General features: G+C 36.3%; 1 protein-coding gene across 2 annotated transcripts in view; it reads right to left on the bottom strand.

Annotated features, from left to right (window-relative positions):
* LOC145265583 (meiosis inhibitor protein 1-like) overlaps window positions 1-26,252 on the bottom strand; it is a 768,286-nt gene that overhangs the window by 706,726 nt on the left and 35,308 nt on the right. For both annotated transcript variants that reach the window (XM_080121585.1, XM_080121586.1), the window contains exons 2-4: window positions 9,523-9,801; window positions 4,672-4,719; window positions 978-1,051 (exon numbers count right to left, since the gene is read on the bottom strand). In XM_080121585.1, coding sequence (XP_079977711.1) covers window positions 978-1,051; window positions 4,672-4,719; window positions 9,523-9,793 — 393 coding nt within the window. In that variant the 5' untranslated portion in view covers window positions 9,794-9,801. The remainder of the gene's footprint in view (window positions 1-977; window positions 1,052-4,671; window positions 4,720-9,522; window positions 9,802-26,252) is intronic.

The raw sequence follows: 26,252 nt of genomic DNA, 5'->3' as shown, positions 1-26,252 counted from the left end.
TATAAAGACATTTTGTTTTTTATCCAGAATTTCCCCTTATATTAAAAATAAAGAAAAATCTATCATATATATATATATATAAAGAAAAATCTATATCAAGAATAAAAATGTCATATTCCAAAAATCACATAAATTGATGAAGTAACTTTATTTATCTGTATCTGAGAAGCGACCGTCTGGCTTGCTACTTAAATAAAAAAAAATTTGATGAACAAAAGGAGATAACTAATTCATACTAGATTTATGTTGTAATTCCTACAAATTCCCATTAATCACTTAAAAAATGATTTATTATGATTTGATTTATAAAAATAAAACTACTTGATGAATGATTTTTGGAATATGGCATTTTTATTTTGCTACAGGTACATACATCCTACAGAATATTTTGTTTTTATTTTTTAATATCGGAAAATTCTAGACAAGAACAGACATTGCTTTGTTTAAAGGAAGAAAACTTGCTGCCTGTCTATGTTTGGGCATATAAAAAAATTTTTTTTCAAGAAAAATCTTTATGCTGTACATACCTATCACCGCACGAAGATGCCATATTCCAAAAATCACGTAAATCGATCAAGCAGTTTTTATATTTAAGAAAATCAAATTTTATGACATTTTATTGAAGGAGTAGTGCGCCATCTGCATTACAAATGATCGAGAATGAAGGATCAACAAAGGCAGACAGTCAACTTTGCAAAAAACAAAAAAATATTTCCACCCTTAATAAATCCTTTGAAATTACCACTTTTATAGGTTGAAATGAAAATAACGATGTGATGTAATAGAGTGTGGACGTGCATATGCAAATGCATGCAAAATGACATCACGGCAAGGATAAAGAAAAAGACTATTTGTCTGTCGTTGAACACTACAAGCTACACAATATCAGGTTTGTACCAATTTTTAAAGGATTCCCTCACGTCACCCACTCATTATAGTGCTTTTGCAAGAGGTATAATCATATATGTATCATTTACCTGTTTTACAATTATATCCAACACAACAGTAACCAATTCATCAGATTTAGCCAAATTCAACAGCTTCACACAAACTATAAAGAAAAAAAATGGAGACAACAAAAATTTAATACAAAATAAATATGAATGCCATTAAATAAAATATACTGAATATCCAGGTAGGGTGTTCGAAAAATATCATCTGGCAGGAATAAAACATATTAGATATGTACATGACCAGAAGAAATAAAAACCTGGTTGAGTGTCAGATATAAAATAATTGTTGATTGATTTGATCTAGTCCCCCCGTTTCAACACTCCCCCCAAACACCCGGGCACCCCGCTAGTCTATATATATAAAAGCGAAAATGTATGTATGTATGTATGTATATATGTGTGTATGTTTGTGTGTCTGCTAAAAACTTTCGACAGACACGACAAAAATTCACAAACTCGGTATCATATCGAAGCCCCATCCTTCGCTCGAAAAATATCGAAAAATTGGCCAAAAACGTTCATTTTTTTCACCCCGAAATCGACAATTTTTGACGAGGTGGGGGGTTCAACAAAAACGGTCTTCTCGTGACGACATGACCTGATTTACTTTAAATAGTTGAAAAACTGAACAAATTTCAAGTAGGTCACGTAGGTCAGTCGATTAGCGCGTTGGTTCGTTATCTAAACGTTTTGGGTTCGAATCGTGGTGTGAGATGTCTTTTTTTTTTTCGATTTTTTAAATTTAAATATTGAACCAGTGTTATTTAAGCCATTGTTCATGTAACGTTCATTTTTCTGTTTTGTTTTCTTTACTTCGCTTATCAACCCCCGACCACACACCCAAAAACACCTGGGTACCCATCGATTTTTTAAATTTTAATATCGAAACAGGCTTATTTAAGCCATTTTTCACGTGTTCGTTTTTCTGTTTTCATCGTTTGTTTGCCTTACGTTAGTTTTTTTGTGTTTTTTTTTCCAATGTTTTGACCCCCCCCCCCCGCTTAATTAAAACACGTCGTTTTCTTTTTTATTTCGCTTATAACAAAACAAGCCTGGTCATTGACGTCATCGTAACGATCGACGACTTCCAAACGTGCACCTGTCAATTTGGTTCTTACTTAAATAAATTCAAACATCTTCAGTAACTCATTCTGGCTGGCTGATTTTATTTTCAAACTTTGCCTCAGGGCTTCGGGTTCGATCCTACCCCCCCCTCCCCCAGTTCTTTTTTATTTAACACCACACACACCTACAAACACCCGGGCAACGCCGGGTACCCCCGCTAGTCTTTATATATAAAAGGCAAATGCGCGCGCGCATTTTTCGTATATCTCGAAAAGGCTTTTTTCGCTGACGGTGCCGGGGGAGGGGGGGGGGGTTACTATGACTTAGAACTGTTTATATAGCCCCTAGATCATAATATGTACAATTTGCGAATGCGCGTTGCGTCTAGATTTATTTACGTCGATTTTTACAAAATTCTTGCTATTTCAGCCCGTCTTGTGTTTGTTCAGCTTTTTTGTATAAAACCAAAACTAATTTAAAGCTAAGAATTGTTCCCAGCAATCACACCGGGGAACGTCCAGAAGCAATCAGCTTTGATCAATGTGAACCAAACTCCTTATATCAGACAATTGCTATTCAATCTGGACAATGGGGAGCTAGTTTCCCCCTCCTCAACATCTTGGGGAAACAACCAGTTAAAGTTGGGTAAACAAACCCAAAAGCTGCCCCGCAGCAAAAGTTAACTCTTCTACTTCTATTTGACCTCATTAATGAGGTCAAAAAGGAGCGGAGTTAACTTTTATTGCAGGCATGTGTCAATTCTGTTTTTAATACTTAAATAAATAAATTCAAATGTGATTCAGTTGCTCTTTGTTGGCCGAGCGGGTAATGTGTCAGGTTTTTTGCACACTTTATCTAAAGGTTGTGAGTTCGAATTGTGGTGTGAGATGTTTTTTTTTTCTTTTTCGATTTTTAAAGGTTTAATATTGAAATCGGGTTATTTAAGCTATTTTTCACGTTCTGTTTTTTTTTGTTTTTATTTTTCAGATTTTTTAAAGAAGTTTTAACGTTCGTTTTTCTGGTTTATTTTCCATCACATTCGCGTTTTCATTTTTTGTTTTTGTTTTTCCGATTTTAAGAAATTTTAACATCATTCATTTGCCTTACGTTAGTTTTTTTTTTTTTTAAAGTTTTAACATTTTTTTTTATAATATTTAAACGGTGATTACTTCGTTTATTCTTTTGTTTTGATCCCCCCCCCCCCCGCCTGAGCACACACCCCTCTAAACACCCGGGCAACGCCAGGTACCCCCGCTAGTCTATAAATAAATCTCACCGGTCTGTTTAAATGTATGTATGTATGCCTGCCTAAAACTTTCGACAGAGGCGACAGATTTTCACAAAATTGATATCGCTTTGAAGCTCGACCCTTCGGATGACAAATATCAAAAAATTTGCTGAAAACATTTTACTTCACTCTCAACTGGGCACTTTTCTACAGGGGGAAGGTCGCTTTTTTCACCGATATCTTTGAAAATCATCCCCCTCTTTCGATTGACTAGCCTTAATTTAAACCTATGTCACTTCCGTTTTTTTTTTTTTTCACATTCTTTTTCTCTCTTGCGGTACGGGTTCGAGCCTGCCTACCTACTACCACTTTTTTTTTTTTTGCTCAATACACACCTCCAAACACTTAGGCAATGCCAGGCTAGTACAAATTAAAAGAAAGTTGAGAAAAACAATTCTGCGTCCTCCTTTCTCACTAGTTGGGATTTGAAAAACAGTTCAGATATTCTTCTGATACAGGTGGAACAATGAAAGTGTCACCCTAAATGAAACAACACTACAGCTTTATTTAAAAACTTTTATTGAAAAAAAAATCAATTTAGGTAACTTGATTGTGTACTAGAAGCTGAAATCTATTCAATGTAGCTGCATTCGGCCTCAATCACCGCCTTGATACGGATCTGGGAGCATGCCTTTTCCACAAGCGCCAGCAGGAGCTCTGCGAATATGCGGCAATCAGGCTGGCTTTGGTGTTGTGGGAGGTCATGCTGGTGATGTTCTTAATGTACGGCTAAACGAAGTAGTCCAGCGGGCTTAGGTCAGAGGACGAGGGGGAATAGTGAGAGAAGGGTAAAAAGTCGTAGCACTCCTTCTGAAGCCAAGCCTGGGTCTCTTTGGACTTGTGGGCCAGTACAGAGTCCTGCTGCCACATCCAGGGTCAGTTAACGGCCACTTGATTACACCAGGAGATCGCCATACTTTTCAGCACATCCAGGTACATTCTGGTGTTGACTTTTAAGACGATTTAGATGATGTGAAGTGACATGGTGTGGCCCTCACTTGAAACCATATTAAAGACCATAACCGTAGCCGGAAACTTCGTTGAGCTGTGTCCTCAAGCGTTAGACCGTCTGGATTTGCATTTTGAGGGTGCTGGCAATGATCCTGTTGTCATATTTCGCTCATTGACCATTGTGTCACTTTCAGACATGATAGAAGACTTATCACTCTTGGGATTTGTACACAACTGGCCAACTAATAGATGGTTAGCAACAAAATAAAAAAAAACAGTTTTCATTGAACAAAAATGGAATCATGTTTTTTTCTAGAGCGACAATTTTATCGTCCCATCCTGTATTTTAATTTAATGTTACATAAAAAACAAATATACAAAGATATACGAATAAAAAAATCTACAGCTACATACCTTCAATAGCCAGACATAAGAAATGGTCTTCACTTGCAGTAAGTAATTCTGAAAAATACAAAGAATCTAATCTGAATGAATAAATGCGAAAATTAGGCACATTTCCTACACTGAGAATAAAGTCAAAATGCTTATTTCAAGTCAATTCAACTTGCATTTTTTATATGTGATGTCAGTCACAAGATTAATTTTCATATTTTTTAAAAAGACATTTTATTAATACATGTGTGTGTGTGTGTCTGCATTCAATATTAGAAATTTATCTCTAACAGGTTGTCTATTAAGCTCTTTTTTATGTATACCACTATCAGCCGGTCACTGAGGTGTAGTAAATGTCTTAAAGTGGTCTCATGAAGATATGAAGATGGGCCAGTCATTAGGGTCTGTGTAGCAAGAAGAAAATCATACCCGAGATGTTGGATCTGGATGTGGCTCCTTTCTTTTCTCAAGATGATCTCTTCACCCTGGTGACATTCTGGTGGGAATCTTCATCTCTTTGTCCTCAGGGCCGCCTTTCGACTTAAGACATTTATGAAGGCATTCATGGCAGACACAAAAAAAACGACACGCGACACAATTGTAATATACATAAGGTATAACTAACTATTTTATTTTACATTAGAGATACAATATATATTACAAAAAAGCAATTTAAAAGTGGACAATAGGTTTTTCAAAGCTAACTAACCTACCCTAACTAGTGTTGAGGGAGGGGGTGGCCCCCCCCCACCCTCATTTACAGAGAGACAGAATATGCGTCTTCACATCATGGTGGTCGTGCAGGAAAGAGACAGAAAGATAGCAAGGGAATTATGGGAAGGGATTTCTTTGTATCTCTACGCTCATGACCAAATTACCACTGGTCCATGCTGCAGAGTGTGTTAGAAACAGTGGCACAAAGAAATAGTGCCACATATGTGGTGATTGTTGAATAAGTGATTTATATCATTTGGATTCGTTATACTATTGATCTCATCTTGAGTATCATTTTCACAATGTTTCCGTCGATGTAGCCGCCGACCTTCTCCAGGTGTATCTTGTCAAATTCAGGAATGTTTCTGTCCACCTTGGAATTTGGATGGAAATTTCAAACAGTACCCTTTATTTACTTCACAGGGATAGCATGCTCTCATTGTGTCACCCATAACTGGATAGCGATCTCAAGTAATTTGCAATTGTATTTTCTTTTTTGTGAATTATTTAGAATGTCTATCCAGTCCTGCCCACCCCCACTCAGATTTAAAGTACATGTAGCGGAACTGAAGCACACTCTGTTGGTTCTACTGAGGTTACAAAATAGAATGTGCAAAAGAACAACCGCCATTCAAACCCAAAATCCGCCCAACGTAAAGAGAGATATGCAAATTGTGGTATTGTCATGATTAAAAGTCTGTATATAAGGACGGGACGTAATTGTGATTGTGGGTTGATTAGTTGTTTTTGTTTTACGGCATATCCACCCTCTTCAAGTTATTTAATGCTGAATCAAAAGATTTTGAAGAAAAATTTTTAATAGAATATTTGTTGTTTTCATGTCGGTTTCTATTTAACCCATAGTTGGGACCCTAACAAGTACTACCACTCTGGGTCAGAGTCGACCTGGGAGCAATGGCAATTAAAGGGTGGATCCAGACTCCCCAAAGCACACAAGCTTGGGCCTCACCACTGGATATAGTTTACGGTCATATCCAGGACCGTGGTTGTGGGAAGAAAAATAACAGATTTTTTTTGTGTGCACAAAACGGTATTTGCCAATTTAAAACACCAACTTCAACTCTTCAAATTACCAACACGAAACATTCTGAACTCAATTTAAAAAAAAATTTTTAATTCTCAATACTGCCAGTCTTTATTGAAACCCAGCAACCTACAATAAATAACATTGCATATAAAACTAATGACATTTTAAAGTTTCTAACGTAATATGATTTATCTTGCGATACTAATTCTGGCATTTCAGAAGTAAAATATGATATTAAGCGGTCCCCCTTCTGAAGCACAGATTCATATCAGAGATGAGTTGCATTTCTCACATTGTGTTATTGTTTGCTAACTTACTACATAATATTTCTCATGAGTTTGTATCATTACTATATTCAACAATATATCGTTTATTTTAGGATATAATTTTAAGTTTCCTCTTTGTTTTAATTTTCTTATCACTTTGTTTTTGATGGGGATGCGGCATTCTACCAGATGCTAAACATTCTCCCATTAATTTAATTACTCCACCTGAGAGATCTTTTTAAGATTCTAACCGTCCCTTTAAGTGCAATTGTTTGTATTTCTCTTGCACTTGGTTCACCGGGTATATTCAGATAGTTTTTGAAATTCTTTTTCATTAGACCGGTTGCTCCTATACTGTCTGGAATGATGGATTCCTTCTTAAGATTCCAGTTTCTTTTCATGTTATACATAAGTCCTTGGTATTTTGTTATTTTTTCCCTCTCCATTCTGTTAAGGCCAGCTTATTTCAACTAGGGTTGCTACTTTCTCCCTCTTGTCCCATATCACTATGTCAGGCTTAATAGCCCCGTTTTCTAGGTATGTAGCTGTAGGAATTTCGCAGTCATAGCGGATGGTGTATGACTTATTTCCAACTGTTTTTTCTGGTAAACATGTTCCCAGGATTTGCTACTACATTGGATATTCAAGTTTTACAGATTTTCCAGTAGAGATATTTACACACAACATTTTTTTTTTTTTTACATGGGGGTCACCACTTATCAAGGCCCAGGAGCCACTTGGGGATAAGGGTTAATGTGTGTACACTAATCAATGGGATAGTATCGTAGTAATAGTTAGTATTGGGGATGTGATAGGTGCCATTACTTGTGTCGTATTGTATAATAGCCCCCCCCCCCCAACAGGACTTTACAACTGGATGTCAGGTGGCTCACACTCGACTTCTGTGTGGTATTGTTGAGACCACTCATCTTTTTTATTGCTGAGACCACTCATCTTTTTTATTGCTGAGACCACTCATCCGAGTCAGTATTCATAGGAAAATAACTTTTTTAACCTAGTTTTGAATCCTATATTTCTCTTTGTCTGTCCATTCCACTTTTTCTCAGAAACTACTAGGTCAATCTGGCTGAAATTTTGTATGGACATTTATTATGATAAGGTGCGGCAAACTAAGTATTACGGTATCAGTTTGAGTAACAGTTAGAGATTAACAGAGATTAGTTGTCACAATACCACATTTACTCTAGAAGTTTTCTTGGAAACTACTGGGCAGATTTAATATAAGGTGCAGCAAACCAAGTATTATGGTATCTGTTCGATACAGAGGAGTATTTTATGCAAATATGAGAAGAAATTTTACCACATTCAAGCAGCAATTTGATTATTAATGCACTTATTTAAAGTCAACATGTTATAACTTTTGCCTGTCTTTATAAAAAGTCTTGTAATCTATCTATCTATCTATAAAAGTGACCGTGTCTGTGTCTGTCTGTGTGTCATTTCCATACATTTCCCTATGCAATAACTGTCAATTTTAAGTCTACAAACTCGAAATTTTATATACAGGGTACTGAGATTTGGGAAAATCGATGTGATCGGTTTTCGGTCAGAAATTTCGCTGTTAAGGGGTAAAAGTTCAACGATTTGACCTTTGAGAACTCTACCAAACTCCTCCGACAATTTTGGGTCTACACAGTTGAAGTTTTAGATATAGGTTTTTTGGACATGGATCTAACTTAATAACTTGATTTGAGCCCAAAACAATGAATTTTAGGGGGTCATAATAGGGGTCAAAGTTTAAAAAATTGACCTTTTTTTTTTTTTTTTTTTTTGCTCAGCATACACCTCCAAACACGCGGGCAACGCCGGGCATCCATGCTAGTATATCTATAAAAGTGAAAATGTCTGTCTGTGTACATTTCCCTACCAAATTACTCTGTCAATTTTTAGTCTACAGATTCGAGATTTGACATAAGACGTATTGCGATTTGGGAAAATCTTTTTAATCGGTTTTCGGACAGAAATTTGGCTGTTAAGGGGTCAAAGTTCAATGATTTGAGCTTTGAAAACTCTACCAAACTACTCCGCCAATTTTGGGTCTAAACATTTGAAATTTTAGATATAGGTTATTTGGACATAGATCTAATTTTATATTATGCTTTGAGCCCAAAACAATAAATGTTAAGGGGTCGTAATTGGGGTTGAAGTTTTAAAAAATTGACCTCTGTGGTCCTTACCAAACTGCTCAGTCAGTTTTTGGTCTAAACATTTGAAATTTTACATAAAGTGTATTCAGACATAGGGCAAGTTTTTTAATTTTTTTTTTTTTTTTTTTTTTTTTTTTTTAAATTTGGCTTCCAAGGGGTCAAATATCAAAAGACGTTACCTTTGCGGTTTCTAGCAAACTGTTAAGTCAATTTTGGGTCTAAACATTTGAAATTTTACATAAAGGGTATTCAGATATGCAGCAAGCTTTTTAATCAGTTTTTGGGCGAAAATTTGGCTGACAAGAGGTCAAAGTGTACAGAGTAAACCTTTGCAGACTCTACCAAACTCCTCCGCCAATTTTGGATCTAAACACTTGAAATTTTAGATATAGGTTACTTGAGCATAGGTCAAACATTTTAATTTAATTTGAGCCCAAAACAATTGATGTAAAGGGATCAAAATTGGGGTCAAAGTTAAAAAAATTTGACGTCTGTGTTCTCTACCAACTTTTTCTCTATGGTAGTTAAGGAAGTCTAATGTATAGAAAGGCATTACCATACATATTCAAACTTTTTAATACATACATATGCACATAACGTTAGTAACAGTGCATAGGGCCCAAGCAAAGCCGGGTGGAACTGCTAGTAGTAATAAGATTATAAAACATGATCTCACCTGTGATCACATAGATGATGTGTTTGATCACATCTAAATTATGTGTAATAATAACAGGCAATTCGGATGAATTCTGGATCAATCGAAGAAACTCTGATAAAACAATTTTCTTCTTAACTGTCAGCAGCATTGGGTCCTCAAGCCGTTCTACAAGGCAGGCAATACAGGTTGAAGGCACCATATTGGAATTAACATCATCAGATTTAGGACATTTCACTGTCCACATGAAACCGTGCTGTGCATGGCCGTCAGTTACAAAAACTTCATCCATAGTTGAAACTAAAATAGAAAGAAAAACATTTTTTTATAAAAATTTTCCTTACAATAAACTTTAAAGTTTTTTTTTCTTTATTGTATCTTATGCCTACTAGTCTAAAAACTCTCACACATTCTCTCAATGTGACTAAACCAACAAAGTCTACAGTTTTGTATACATTTACCTATACAGTCCGGATTTGATCTTTCATTGATTTTTCCAGCTATCCTGGACTTCCCTTTACCAATAGAATCAAGCAGTGCCAATTCACAAGAAATCTGGTTGGAGTTCACGCAACCCTTGCTTTTAAATTACACGTGCAACCATCCTTAAACAATATCGTTTTCTCTCATGTTCCTTTTGTATATCTCAATATAACAAAAAACAAATCTAAATGCCTCATCATCACGAAATATTGATTCTTCTTTAAAAAAATAATAAAATAAAACATTTACATAGTCAATGTTAAAGCTGTTTGAAATCATGATTCTATGAAAATTATATATATATATATTACTACTTCAAAAAAAAACAAAAAAAAAAAAGGAGAACGTCTACCTAAAACCACTAACCTAGTTCTAAAACAGATCCTTTGTTTGATAAAATGCATGCCCATTGGCTGATAGGAAGGGGCGCGGTGGATACTAGAAAGCTGATTGGCCAACTAGTAATCCTCAACATATATAAAAACAAGAAGCAACTACAGAATTCACGCATAAGCCTGACGAATCCTATAGTTGGATGAAACGCAGAATATTCAGTGTAGCTTAATCGCCATATATATTTTATAAATTACTATATATATATATATATATATATATATATGTATACTAGCTGGGAGACCTGACATTGTACGAGACTGAATGAGGATCAACAAATATACCAACCACCTATATCTTTTGTCATTGAAATCGGAGAAGTCGCCAATTTTTTATCAAGTCTATTGCCACTCTAATTAGGGACACTAATTGCAATGGCAATTAAAGGGTGGCTTCACACTCTCCAAAGCCCACAAGCTTGGGGCTCACCACTGGATATAGTTTAAGGTCATGTCCAGAACCGTGATTGTGGGAAGAAAAAGAACAGATTTTTTTTTTTTTTGTGCACAAAACGGTATTTGCCAATTTAAAACATCAACTTCAACTCTTCAAATTACCAACACGAAACATTCTGAACGCAATTTAAAAAAACTGAATGGAAACAAGTTCTCTCAAGCTCATTTTTATCACTTTTTATGTTTTCCTTGGCATTTTTTTGACCATACAGACACACACACTTCCAAAGAGATACACACAGACACACTCTTCCAAACAGACACACTCTTCCAAACAGACACACACAGACACACTCTTCCAAACAGACACACAGGTGTAACTGTAAAGCAAGAATCATACAATTTCCAACAATCACGCTCCTAAGTCAGCACTTTTGCCTTCATTAGCAAGGAAAAGTTAAAGATGGCTGATTTCATTAGCAAGGAAAAGTTCAAGATGGCTGGAAACAATGCCAAGATAAGCGGAGAACACGCACAGCATCTGATAGTCAAAAAATATGCATCCATTTTAGTACTGAACCAGGCTCAATGTTGCTTAATTTCAGTGATTTAACAGAAACCTGTGTGTCAATATGATTATGTTGTATATTCCTGGAGATAAAGAGGGATAAATAACGACCTGGCCAGAGATAGATTAGTTTGGAAGTAATTTCTTAAAGCCATCCAACACATATCAGTATGTAAAATGAAATTTAAACCAAATATGATGAAGTTACCATGGAAACTAGCATAGTTGTCACTCGTCATGTTGAGTGAAAAAGTAGGTAACATACTATTTTCATACATTTAATTTCTAGGCATGATTCCTGCTAGAAAAAAATATAATTCATTGAATAAATATTGAACACTTGATTAAAATTGGATAATTCTGATTTTTACTTAACCAAAAGAGAATTAATAGATTAGTTTGTTTACAAAGAATAATCTCCCAGAAGGATTTGAAGAAGAGGCATGATCTCCTAGTGAGGGATTTGAATTGTTTTACAGAATATCAACTTTTCCCTTTGATTTCCCATTTTCCGTCAGTCGAAGTTCTCAGAAATCAAGCCTCCACCCCCTACCTGGGGCTAACACCTGAACTATATACGATACATAGATATTCAAATGTTCCATTAAAGTTCTTCTTTACCTCTCAAACACAGTTACTAAAATTGTTGAGAACATAATTTTCCCCTCCCTAATTGACCATCTATATATATAAAAGCGAAAATGTATGTATGTATGTATGTGTGTGTGTTCGCTTTTTCTGTATGTCAACAAAAGGCTTTTTTCAGAGAAGCGGTCGGTCGCTTCACAACTTTTTAAAACTTTTTATATCACATATAAATCGTAATATTTCACAGTTAACAACAAAGCTCGCCTTATTTAATTTGCTCGAGTTCGGGAAGATAAATATTCAATATTTGTTGCTCGCCGCATGTGCGTTAGTCTTTTTCCTATAATATATGCGAGCCTACTAGACCTTTTTCTCACAACTTGCCCTGAACTATGTTCAGTTTCTGTTCTGTCGCCTCTTGGATCTTCCGACCACTCTGTTGTATCAATTAAGATAAAAATGAAATGTAATAAGTCCCCAGACGTACCTCTTCATCGTACAGTATATCGATACACTAAGGCTGACTGGGATAGCTTCTGTACATTTATATCTGATCTACCTCTGCATTCCATGTTTAAAAAGGATGTGTCCTCTATAGTATTAGACCTAACTGAATGGTTAATTGTAGATATTGACCATTTCATACCCTCTAAAAAGGTTCAGCAAAAACCTAACAGCCAGCCATGGTTCTCTCCAGAATGTGCTGCTGCCATTGCGCACAGAAATCACTTTTTCCACTGCTTCAAACGTAATAGATGTATGGAAACTAAAGCCGTTTTCAGGACTGCCAGCAACCATTGTAAGAAAGTAATAAGGAACGCAAGAGAGTTGTATGCTCAATCTGTTAAGTCCAAAGTAGCTGAGCAGCGGCTTGGTTCCCACCAGTTTTGGCAAATAGCAAACAGAATCCTGAACAAAAGCGTGTGCTCCATCCCAACTATTATCAATGGACCTGAGGTAATCTCGTCAGCATCAGACAAAGCCAAACTCTTTGTCAAGAACTTTGCAGCTAATTCTACCCTTTGCGACCAAGACCGCCAACCCCCAATATTTCCTCCTGTATCAGAAAACACGCTATATGATATACGTATATCTGTACGTGATGTTGCGAAGCTAATCAAAAACCTTGATTCCAGTAAAGCAACTGGCCCTGATGGTATTCCAATTATAGTACTCAAAAAACTTCAACCTGAATTAGCGCCCATACTTACAAAACTGTTTAAACGTTGTCTTAAGGAGAATAGTTTCCCATCTCCCTGGAAAATCTCATCAGTATGCCCTGTATTTAAGAATTCAGGTGATCGCTCATCCCCCTCTCAGTACAGGCCAATAAGTCTCCTGTGCGTCATGAGTAAGTTGCTAGAATCTGTGTTAAATACAGAAGTAATCAAACATCTCAACAAAAATAACCTTCTTAGTGACACTCAATATGGTTTCCGTTCTGCTAGATCTACAGCAGATGTCCTTACAGTTATATCGCATAGGATTAGCAAATCTCTCGACGGTGGCAATCTTTCTAGGGCAATTGCTCTTGACATATCTAAAGCCTTTGATAGGGTATGGCATAAAGGTTTACTTCATAAGATCGCTAGCTATGGTATAGCTGGAAAAGTCTTCTCAATTATTAAATCATTTTTTCTGATAGGTTCATAAGAGTAGTAGTTGAGGGGCAAAAATCAGAAGCTCACAGTATTAATGCCGGTGTCCCTCAGGGATCCATCCTGGGCCCAACTCTTTTCCTGATCTACATTAATGATCTTCCAAATCATATCCTTACATCATTTGTAGACATTTATGCTGACGACACTACCATCTATGGTACCACATCTAAGACAGTAAACGACCAAGTTCTCTCCAATTCTCTCTCCTCTGATCTTGAGCACGTAGTACAATGGGGAAAGGAGTGGCTGGTTACTTTTAATGCATCTAAAACCAAGCTTCTCTCTTTACATCATCAACATTCTAATTCACATTTGTCATCAATTGAAATGAATGGCTCTCGTCTTCAGGAGGCCTCAAGTTTTGACAAGCTTCTGGGCTTGACCATTACTCCTGATCTTAAATGGAACACGTATATCAAATCTGTTGCCAAGGCCGCTGAAAAAATGGTGGGATCTTTCTATCGATCCAGTAGATATCTCACTGCTGATGCTATTCTCTACCTATATAAGAGCCAGGTACGTCCAAGGATGGAATACTGTTGCCACATCTGGGCAGGAGCTGCTAGAAAGGACTTGTCCTGCCTTGATAGAGTTCAAAATAGACTTCGTAGCCTCGTAGGAGATGTCCTTTTCTCCTCCTTGCAACCTCTATCTCACAGAAGAGATGTTGCGAGTTTGTCTCTGATGTATCGTTATTTTCATGGAAAGTGTTCAACTGAGCTTCAATCTATGGTCCCCCCTCGCCAAACTTTCACAAGAAACACTCGTCTAGCTGTAAACACTATCAATAATTCCCCCCACTCTTTATCTGTGCCTAAACCTAAACGTAGATTCCATGAACAAAGCTTCTTTCTTAGAACTGCACGCCTGTGGAATTGTCTTCCGTTTTCCTGCTTTCCGGCTGACTACAATATGGTTGTGTTCAAGTCTAAAGTAAATAAGTTCTTGATGAGCCGTTCCATATAAGTTATTAAATTTACCAAATTTTCATTACTAATGATTACTATATTGACCAATTTCTACTGTACACTCTTTAACCCTTATCCTTGAGTGGCCTCTGGGCCTTGATAATGTGGTGATGCCTTTGTAAAAAAAAAAAAAAAAAAAAAAAAAAAATATCTTGGGGGGGGGGGGAGCGTTCAGCAGTAAATGAATACTATCCTGCAGTCAAACTTGACCTCATTAACTCATTAAAACGGGCACCTGCTAAATCCAAGTAATTAAATAAATTCAAACGTGTTTCCGTTAGCATCTCGCGGTGGGGCAATGGTTAACATTGCACTTTTTTTTTCACACTTTAATTTACAACTTTGCCTCAACAGTTCGGGTTCGATCCTCATACTTTTTTTTTTTTAACCCCCCCCCCACCCCCCCACACACCTCCAAACACCCGGGCAACGCCGGGTACCCCTCGCTAGTCTATAAATATAAAAAGCAAAATGTGTGTGTGCTTGTACGTCTTGCAAAAACTTTCACCAGAGACGACGGATCCTCACAAGATCGGTATCGTTTTGAAGCTCGACCCTTCGGATGACAAATATCGAAAAATTGGCCAAAAACATTAATTCCTTAACCCTCAACCGGGCAGTTTTCTACAAGGGGGGTCGGTTTTTTTTTTGCGTCACCATTTTTGCAAGTCATTTTATCGGTTGGATTGACTTCACTTAATTTCAACGTTCCAAACTTCCAGGCAGACGATGGAGCATCGGTAAGACGTCAGATTTTCTTTCACTTTCTTTTCCAACTTCATGTCAGGAGTTGGAGCTTGCCTGCCTACTACCACTTTTTTTTATTAACACCTCTCTTCACCCTGGCTGCCTACTGTTGTTTTGATTCCTTCCCCCTGCTACTACCCCCCCCCTTTTTTTTGATATTGACAAACACCTGGCCAATGTGGGCACTATTATAGTAAATCATTTTTTTCTTGGTTTTACTAGATTGCAGGACAAAAATACATCTAATCTGGTGGAGCTTCATGTTGTTACTTGAGGTAACATCACTTGGAGAAGGTGCACCATTCCTTTTAAAAGCTAATGAGGGTTAGTCATATATATATATATATATATATATATATATATTATTCCTTAATTGGAATTCATTTTTTGAGATGAGCATTATATATTAACTTATTTTTTTTATTTCGGACTATTATTCTCATCTTTATTAGTTGTTTTTTTTTTTTTATCTTTAAAAAAAAAAACAAAAAAAAAACAACTAATAAAGATGAGAATAATAGTCCGAAATAAAAAAAATAAGTTAATATATAATGCTCATCTCAAAAAATGAATTCCAATTAAGGAATAATATATATATATATATATATATATATATATATATATATATATATATACCAATCGGTACGGACCCGACTATAGAAGATCAGATAAATAAATGTGGATTTATAAGATCAAAGAATTCAACATTGGTCGCCCTTCGGGGCCCGTGGCGCAGTTGATAGAGACGTTGAATCTCTACAGTTCCAGATGAACATTGAAGATAGCGGTTTCAATCCCACCCAAAGCGTGCCAGAGGTTAATTGGCCAAAACGTGGTGAGATGACAACAACTACGGATGGCAGTGACAGCTGAGAATGCAGTTAGGAGATTCGAAGTTCCTATCCATCGCAGTTACCACCTGACGAAGGCCAGAGGAATAGTTGGCCGAAACGTTGTGAATAAACAAAACCAATAAAAGATTAAAAAAAAACAACTAAGATGTTTCTTGAAAGTGTCGAGGGGACACTCTCCTTATATTTCTTATTACGGCTGGAATACAGTTGAATGCTCTTGTGCCACTGTAGTAGGTGAAGTTGTGGTGGATGACACTTGATCCTCTGTGTAGTCCTAGGTGTGGTTTTTATATAGCACTGCCTCCCTCTCCACTGGGTGGGTTATTTCTACTATTGTTGTGTTTGGGACCCTTCTTTCCAGAGGAAGTGGTCTTTTTGTTTTGTGATTGAGTTATTTCTAGGTCATTGTTTAAGGTGGTTTGGGTCAGATCAACTTCTTCGTCTATGTTGTTTAATACTATGGAAGAGTTAGTCAATCTAATTCCTTTATTACTAGGTACTCTCATCTCTCCAGAGGTGTCCTGATCTTCGAGATGGTTTCCTGCACAGTTGTGCTCTTTTGTGTATGGTTGATGTTATTTGGGCCTGTATCTCTGCAGCTTCATTTGCTTCCCTCAGCTAGTAGTGTTCATCGTTATTATATTTATGCAACACTTTTCAAAAGTGTATTTCCTGCTCGATTTGGAGAAGTATAATAACTGATAAGGTGGAAGCTTGCTACAGTAGTAATGAATCCAGTCCTTAGTCATAGCATGGTATTGTGTGGGTCATATCTTCACTTATATCACACACTTGCACCTTTCTCAGTTTTTTACGTCTACACCGGAAGTGCTGGCAGGCCGAATTAATTTGTCAAATATAATCTTATAGTTAGGATAATTATTTATATTCCCGGAATACACTTCTCTCAGAATATATTGCTCGCAGAAGAGAACTTTACAGTGATAGTTGGAGAATAATCCTTACAAAAACATTACTCATATTATTTGGACGACTGTTCTCATTGTAAGATTCATTCTCAGTTTTGGTCAATGAAACCTTCAAACTTCTTTAGGTGTATCTTGTCCAACTCGGAAATCTTTCTGTTGAACTCTGGAATCTGCACCGAATTTTGAACGGAACCCTTCATCTAATTCACAGGGGTGACATGTCATCATTTCATCAGTCATGACTGGATAGTCCATTCGTCTGTCCGCACTTTTCTCAATGACTACGCCTTGGAATTGTTTGAAATTTTGTACAAACATTAAACATGATATGAGTAAAAAAGTAACAAAACAGGTTTTCCGGGAAAACTCCTGTTGCCCCCCTTAGAGGTGCCTTTCGGGTTCAAAATAGCTAAAGTTGACATTTTTGTGCTTATTAAAAAAAAATTGATGCCTTGGATTTTTATAAAACTTTCTAAAAAGTTGTAACTAACTGATTTCTATATAATTTTGTTTGTCTATACTTCGCGATAACTCTTAGGTATGTCTCAGAGGCTCTTTTAGAGCTAATAAAAACACTCCATTTTTGGGACTATCTTACCATGTTTGTCCAAAATTTTCTATGTATGTCTATTTAGCAGTTTTGCATGGTGCTGAACTCAAATTTAAGTATATTAAGGCCTTGGGGACTTTTGGGACTTAATGGAGGGGGGCAAATGATGGACTTGGTCATTTCTTTTTTTTGCATGGTGCAGAACTCAAATTTACATATGTTAAGGGCTACAACTGCACCGTTTTTTCATCAAGATTTGACATGTCCTGGGGACATTGGAGGCTAAATGGGGGTAGGGCAAATGCTGAACTTAGTCATTTTTTTTTTTATGCCTCATTCACTGTGCATTCACTCATGGGAGACCATGCATGCTTCACTTGTTATGTTTTTTGTTTTTTTAATTTTAGAAGGAAATTTTACAGAAAGGTAGAGAGGCATTACTCTAAGACATTTCTCCCAGAAAAAAATAATATGACACTTAAAAAAATTACCCTTTGCTATTCATAATCCCTCAACTGATCCTCATCCATTGTCATCTGGTACATATTTGAGGGGAATATCAAAAGGAAAAATAAGTCTTTCATTTTTTTTTTTTTACATAGGCATCACCACTTATCAAGGCCAAGAGGCCACTCGAGTATAAGGGTTAAAGAGTGTACAGTAGAAATTGGACAACATAGTAACCGTTAGTAATGGAGATTCAGTAAATTTGTTAACTTATATGGAACGGCTCATAAAAAACTTGTTTACGCTAGACTTGAAGACAACCATATTGTATTTATATTGATATTGATTCTGTGGAGAATCAGATTGAATAATACAGGTGTCAGGGCATGACAGGGCCAGCCTATCCAATTTCACATCTTGTTGAAGTAAGGAACTGTAATATTCATTCTGTATAACAAGGGGGGGGGGGTACATATCAAGTAAGTTCCCGCAGTTTCATAAACAAAAATTTTTTGTTCTAAAACATCTTTTTATATTTGGCAAAGTGTTGTATATCATTAGAAAGCATATATTCTGTTCTACAAGATAATGGTCATCGTTATTTTTTTTTTTTTTTTTTTTTTGTTTTTTGCTCATAATTCTTTTCATGCTTTTTGGAACTGTAAAATCGATTGTCAATTAGATAAAAAATAAAAAAAAAAAATAAAAAAATCACATTTCTGACACCTCTCCATCTTTAATCGAGGTAAAAAAGCGAGTGATGTGACCAAGGATATTTGTGCCATATATGGAGAAAACGCTATAGCTGAGAGAACTGTTTGAGATTAGTTTACCAGATTCAAACATGGTAATTTTGACCTCAATGATGATCCTTATTCCGGAAGACCAATCAAGATAGCCGAAGACCAATTCAGAGTTCTTTTAAAAGGAAGATGGCCATCAGACATGTAGAGAATTGAGTGAAAAGATGAAGTGTGATTTTGCGACAATTTCACGCCACCTTCAGTCAATGGGATTCACACAAAAACTTGGAGCTTGGCTCCCACATGAACTTACTTTTGCTGTTAAAATTCATTGATTTTTAAAAAAAAAAAACACAGGAACTTATGCAACAACCTAATATTATATTAGTATACACTATGTATGTGTCTAAATTGATGCATTGTCTAGTGGTATAAAATGTTCTTCTAATGAATATATGCACATCTGTATATACGTGTCAGTCATCTATATGACGAGTGTATACACATGTGTTTGTCTAATCTAGTTTTTATCATTTGTTGAATTCATGCGTGTATAACACTTACGACGACAGATACAATTTAACAATAGATATGTAACATTTACAACAGAAAGGGACAAATAACAGTTGTCTGGAGTTGTAACATCGGGCCAATCGCAGAAACATACCTGGTCCATCTTTGATCTTGTTTGACGGATCCTCAGGAAAAGTTGCAAAGAAGGTTCATCCTAATAAATCAACAAATCTCGGGTTATCTTTCCAGCAACATTACTACCAATGTTTGTCATTGGCAAGCTGCAAGGTTGATCCTAGACTAACGTATTCTGATCCCCTCTATTGGGAGCCATCAACTGTGGATGGTCTTTCTCTCTCTCTAGACTCCAACTGCGTCTGCTCTCTCTTGCTCCTGATTTTTTTTTTACTAAAAATCATATGTGTTTTTTAAGCTTCACTTTAGGCGACCTCTATGTAAGACTACATCAGACTCTAGAGGTCAACCTATTTTAAATCATTGTTTGTGTGTTTCTAATATTCTTTTCTATTAAAAACATCTTAACATAAATAATTTTGTTAATTTTATTTTATTTTTTTTTTTATTTCGGACTATTAGTCTCATCTTTATTAGTTTTTTTTTTTTTTTTTTTTTTTTTTTTTTAGTTTTTTTTTATTGGTTCACAACGTTTCGGCCAACTTCCTCTGGCCTTCGTCGGGGCCCGTGGCGCAGTTGATAGAGACGTTGAATCTCTACGGTTCCAGATGAACATTGTCTGAAGATAGCGGTTTCAATCCCACCCAAAGCGTGCCAGAGGTAATTGGTCAAAAATGTGGTGAGACGACAACAACTACGGATGGCAGTGATGGCTGAGAATGCAGTTAGGAGATTCGAAGTTCCTATCCGTCACGGTTACCACCTGACGAAGGCCAGAGGAAGTTGGCCGAAACGTTGTGAACCAATAAAAAAAACATTAAAACTAATAAAGATGAGACTAATAGTCCGAAATAAAAAAAAAAAATAAATAAAATAAAATAAAATAAAATTAACATAAAATGCTCATCTCAAAATAAAAAATTCCAATTAAGGAATAATATATATATAAATAATTTTCTCTGTAAATATTTATTTTGCTATGATAACATTTATGGAGAGTAGATAATGCACGGTGGATGTGTTATCGGCAGCTCCAGTAACATTCTATTTTTTACAAATATCAACAATCATAACAATCATCGACTAGCATACCTTTGGCGTTGCTCTGCTAATATCTAACAGAATGAAATAAAAGAATGGCTCAACTACAAAGATCCTATCTTAAAATATCACATATAGCCACCCACAGCCTATAAGTGGCCCCATTTTTGGGAGGTGTAGAGGTACTCAACTGCATGGAGCCGTTAGTGGCAAATTCATGGCTCCATCCCTCATCCTGTTGGATTTGGAAAAGTGGCATGATCTAGTACATGTGTTGACAATCTACAGCCAGTCGGCCGAATCCGTCCAGAGAAGCCATTTTGATCAACCCACGAGCCTGATTATCAATGACCATTTTTAACAAGAGAAACAAAGCTGTTGAGTTCAAAAAAAGGGCCTACTATTTTTTTTTTTTGATCCACCCAGTAGAATTTGAATATGACGATCACAGGAATACGTTCAAAAACCTAATCACCTCGATTTCTTTGTAAAATATAAAAATAATAAACCTGAAACACAAACCTAGAACCAATTTAACTGACCAACCGATGACAGACATGAGGCGGGGACAATGTTGTCTCAGTTAGCTTCCAATTTCAGGCCCCATGAATGCGTGGATGTTACGACGTGTATGTGCATACCTGTATATGCTTGCAACTATTTGTACTTGCGCATGATTATCTGTGTTTCGATTTTGTGTGTGTATGTAGTCTGTAGTATATGTTTCAATAACACTTTAAAACATACATGTCATAATTTCATCCATTTCACTTTGGTTGATTTTTTTTTCACTTTGAAGTATCTTGACATTACATGAGGTAAACTAATTTTGTTAATATTTTTTTTTTAAATTTTAGATTTTCTTTTTGTTTTTCTAATTTCTCCATGTTTATTTTCATTTAAACATATGTAATTTTCCTTAATATTCCATGTCCAGCCCATGATCTGTAATTATAACATGATCCGGCCCATGGGGTCGAATGAGTTGCTGATCCTTGTTCTAGTGCATACACTGCCATAAACATCTTGTATTTATTAAGTTTTGGCACGGACACTATTCCCATTGTAATAAAGTAATTTACAATTCCACATCTAAAAAGTTACGAAATGTTCCAAGGTTGTCTCCGTTTTGGGAATCGTTTGAAGAATTCAAAAGATTTTAAGTGTTGAAGGTAAATCAATTGCATCGAAGCAAAGAATTCCTCTTTTGATAAATGTGAACTTAACAAATTCCTCCGCTGTGTATCTAATCTATCTGTTAATGGGTCTTTGGCAGAAAATAGATAAGGCTATTTTGAGACTTGTTTCAAGTTTACAAACACATGCCAACTAAATTCTGCACTTCACGATATGAACATTCACCAATACTCTGTGTGTGTGTGTGTGTGTGTGTGTGTGTGGCCGAGTGTGTATGTGCCTGTGTGTGTGTGAGTACAGTCTAATCCGTGATCTGAGTTTGCCATAAACCATCGTAAGAGCTTAATTAAACTTTACATTTTGGCTAGTAGCAAGGTGTAGTCTGTCCTGTCAGTGAAAGAGAAATCTTTAAAAACTGAGCTCATTTTAATTTCTGCTCAAATTCAGAACCTCCTTTTTTGAAAAAAAAAAGTGGATGTCCCCCACCCCCAAAAAGTTTTGTTGTGTTTGTGCGTGAGAGAGAGAAAAGAGGGGGAAAGAGAGAGAGAGAGAGAGAAAAGAGGGGGAAAGAGAGAGAGAAAAGAGGGGGAAAGAGAGAGAGAGAGAGAAAAGAGGGGGAAAGAGAGAGAAAAGAGGGGGAAATAGAGAGAGAGAGAGAGAGAAAAGAGGGGGAAAGAGGAGGAAAGAGAGAGAGAGAGAGAGAAAAAAGAGGGGGAAAGAAAGGGGGAATAAGAGAGAGAGACGAGGGGGAATATGAGAGAGAGATGAGTGGGAAAAGAAAGAGAAAAAAGGGGAAAAGAAAGAGAAAAAAGGAGAAAGACAGAGAAAAAAGGAGAAAGACAGAGAGAAAAAAGGAGAAAGACAGAGAGAAAAAAAGGAGAAAGACAGAGAGAAAAAAAGGAGAAAGACAGAGAGAAAAAAAGGAGAAAGAAAGAGCGAAAATAGGAGAAAGAAAGAGCGAAAATAGGAGAAAGAAAGAGCGAAAAAAGGAGAAAGAGTAAAAAAGAGAAAAAAAAGAGAAAAAAAAGAGAGAAAGCATAAATGAAATAGAGAGATAAAAGGAAAAGGTGTTTTATTGACGATCAAAGACAAATATTTTTTCCATAGTAATTTTTATCACTTTTGTAGTCAACTGTACTATTTACAAAAACATTTCACTAACCAGTTTTTCTTTCGATGATACATGTATACTAACGTACATTTTTATCTATTCTATTATTTCCGTCTGTAACACTGGAAGCTATTTTTCCTAAAATTAACTCACAAAGACTACTGATAAACTGTTAAAGGCTATTTCAGATTAATTCTTTGAGAAATCAATGATGGAAAAACAAAAAAGCATTTTTTCTTTCTGGAATGTCTAGCAATTAATCTTATGTGTGTTGAATAAAGCAATGAAAGTAATAATTTAAAGTGGACGCCAAGAGCAACAAAAAGTTAAAAGAAGCCGTTTTGAGTAATTAACAGCTGAACGCATTAATTTCCCACTCAGATTTTAGAATGAATACGCAACAGGAAGTCATTTAAGACAGGCAAATGAAGTTTGGAGCAAAAATAAAAAAGAATATCTTTAAAAGTTTTACAAAATTAAAACGTTTGCTTGAACCCTATCTACTGTTCATAACTATGTGCATATATATATATATATATATATATATATATATATATATATATATATATATATATATATATATATATATATTTTTATATATATATATATTTTAATAACTTTGACTCATGTTCAGGTAACTTACATCTAAAATTTCAAGTGTTTAGACTTAAAATTGGTGGAGGAGTTTGGTAGAGTCTGCAAAAGTGAACTTTTTTAACTTTGACCTCTTAGCAGCCAAATTTTCGCCCAAAAGCTGATTAAAAATTTTGCTGCACGTCTGAATACCCTTTATGTCAAATTTCAAATGATTAGACCCAAAATTGGCTCAATAGTTTTCTAGAGACTGCAAATAGCAAATCTTTTGAATTTTAACCCCTTGGCAGCCAAATTTTCGGCTAAAAAACAATTAAAAAGCTTGCCCTGTTTGAATACACTTCATGTTAATTTCAAATGTTTACATCAAAAATTGGCTGAGTAATTTGCTAGAGACTGCAGAGGTCAATTTTTTTTTTTAACTTCAATTTTGACCCCTTAATATTTATTGTTTTGGGCTCAAGTCAAATTAAAAAGTTTGATCCATGTCCAAGTAACCTACATCTAAAATTTCCAGTGTTTAGACCCAAAATTGGCAGAGGAGTTTGACAGAGATTTCAAACGTCAAATCGTTTGACCCCTTGAAAGCCAAATTTCTGGTTGGAAACCAATTAAAAAGATTTTCCCAAATTTCAATACCACTTATGTCAAATTTCAAGTCTGTAGACTGAAAATTGACAGTAGTTTGGTAGGGAAATGTACACACAGACACAATTTCACTTTTATAGATATAGATTTAGATGCGTCAAAGAATCTATGAAAGATGCTTGATCCACCATTTGGTCAGTCTGTCACAGTTCAATTTAAATGGATGGGTTTGTCCTTTACTCCTGATCTGAAATGGAACACGTACATCAAGTCTGCTGCCAAGGTCGCTGGAAAGATGGTGGGATCCTTCTACCGCTCCAGAAGATATCTCACTACTGATGCAATTCTCTATCTATATAAAAGCCAAGTACATCCAAGGATGGAATACTGCTGCCATATCTGGGCAGGAGCTGCTAAAAACAGTCTATCCTGCCTTGACAGAGTACAAAATAGACTTCGTGGCTTAGTGGGGGATGCCCTTTTCTCTACTCTGCAACCTCTCTCCTACAGAAGAGACGTTGCGAGCCTATCCTTGTTTTATTGTTATTTGCATGGCAGGTGCTTGTCTGAACTCCAATCCCTGGTCCCCTCTCGGCAATCTTTCACGAAAAACACCCGTCTAGCTGAATCCACTGTGAAAAATTTCCCCCACTCTATATCTGTGCCTAAATCAAAACGTGGATTCCATGAACGAAGCTTCTTTCTTAGAACTGCACGCCTGTGGAACTCTGTTCCGTCTGCCTGCTTCCCACCTGACTACAACTTGAATGTCTTTAAGTCCAACGTTAACAAATTCCTAATGAACCGCCCTCTTAAGTAAACACTTCATTAAATCTCCACACTAACATACTGTACTTTCAATAACCCTTATCCCTGAGTGGCTTCTGGGCCTTGATAAGTGGTGACCACCGTGTAAAAAAAAAAAAAATGCATTTTTAAATGTGCACAAGTGAGTGACTCCATTCATTGGTGATCCACTGGGTTTTTGTTAAGAAAAAAAAAAACATTTTAATTTCGTTGCCACACTTTCATTAAGAAAATTAAAATATTTTGGTCAGTCTTTAGAGATGGGACATGCATTTCTAATATATTTATAGTAAACATAAACGTAGCACGGAATGGACCTCTTAAAACTGCACAGGACTAGCAACATGCTGCAGTCACCAGTGTCTAGGCAATTTCAAAAATGGCTTAACTACTTTGATGCCAAGGGAAAACTGATTGGAGTCATACATAGTTTCATCAACATCTAAGGACCGAGAAAGAGTTACATAGCCAGAAATACAAAAGCACAATGAGTGGGCAAGCACATCCGAAGCATTGATTGAGCCTTGCATTTATTAAACTCACCTGTCAAATCTTTGTTTGGGACAAGAATGAAAAACTGGAAAGAACATTTTTTTTTTTTTTTAAAACAAACACAAAGGGGTTTATTTCAATGGCAGAAAGTTGAACAGTGTCCGAGTGAGGAAAAGGAAGAGTTGAAAGTTATTTTAGCTGTCGTAAGGTCAACCAGCAGTAATCTTAAGGTGAGGATTGTCAATGTTGGTGCGTCCAGTGAACGAGGGCAGGAGAGAGAGAGAGAGAGAGAGAGAGAGAGAGGGAGAGAGATAGAAGGGCGTTTTTCTTTAATTCTTCCTAGATTCTCTCTGTTGACCGACCTTGATTCTAAAAGGGCTAAAGAAATTCCAAAGGAAAATGATAGAATCAATGCACCTTGTAAACTGATTGGTCAAGGATATTGATTCACAAGATTTATGACTGCTACAAGTCCAACACATTTTTGTTCCAAAGTGTACTTTTGTCGGTCAGCAGTACTTTTTTTTATTTGTTTTATTACATTTTCACCCCAAACAAGGTACATTGCCACTTTGGTGTAGGGGGCTACTATCAGGGGCAACAACTACTGGGGTACTATGTAGGGATTTGGGCAGCAAGATATCGGTTCACGTTGCACTTGAACTTCTGCATGTCAGTACAGTTGGGGAAGCAGTGACCTGGAATGGAATTCCAAAGTCTAGTGGTTCTGGGGAAGAAACTACCGGAGTAGAAAGATCTTTTACATCTAGGGATCTCTACAGTGTGGGGGTGGGATTTTGCAGCTTGCCGGGTCTGTCGAGGGTGTTCAAGTCGTGGGGGCACAAGTGCTTGCAGTTCATCAGAGCATTCACCATTAAAATACTTGTAGAACAGGCAGAGGGATGCAACGTTTCGTCGATGGGACAGAGGCTGAAGCTTAGATGCCAGTTTAGGGCCTATCAGATTTGCGACTCTCTTTTGAACCCTGTCAAGGAGCGAGAGACTAG

This window comes from Euprymna scolopes, chromosome 40 (assembly GCF_053919585.1).
Source record: "Euprymna scolopes isolate OS-2025 chromosome 40, ASM5391958v1, whole genome shotgun sequence".
In the NCBI taxonomy this organism is placed as follows: Eukaryota; Metazoa; Mollusca; class Cephalopoda; order Sepiida; family Sepiolidae; genus Euprymna; species Euprymna scolopes.
The sequence above is the reverse complement of the archived record's forward strand: the minus strand, read 5'-3'. Positions and strand labels throughout refer to the sequence as shown.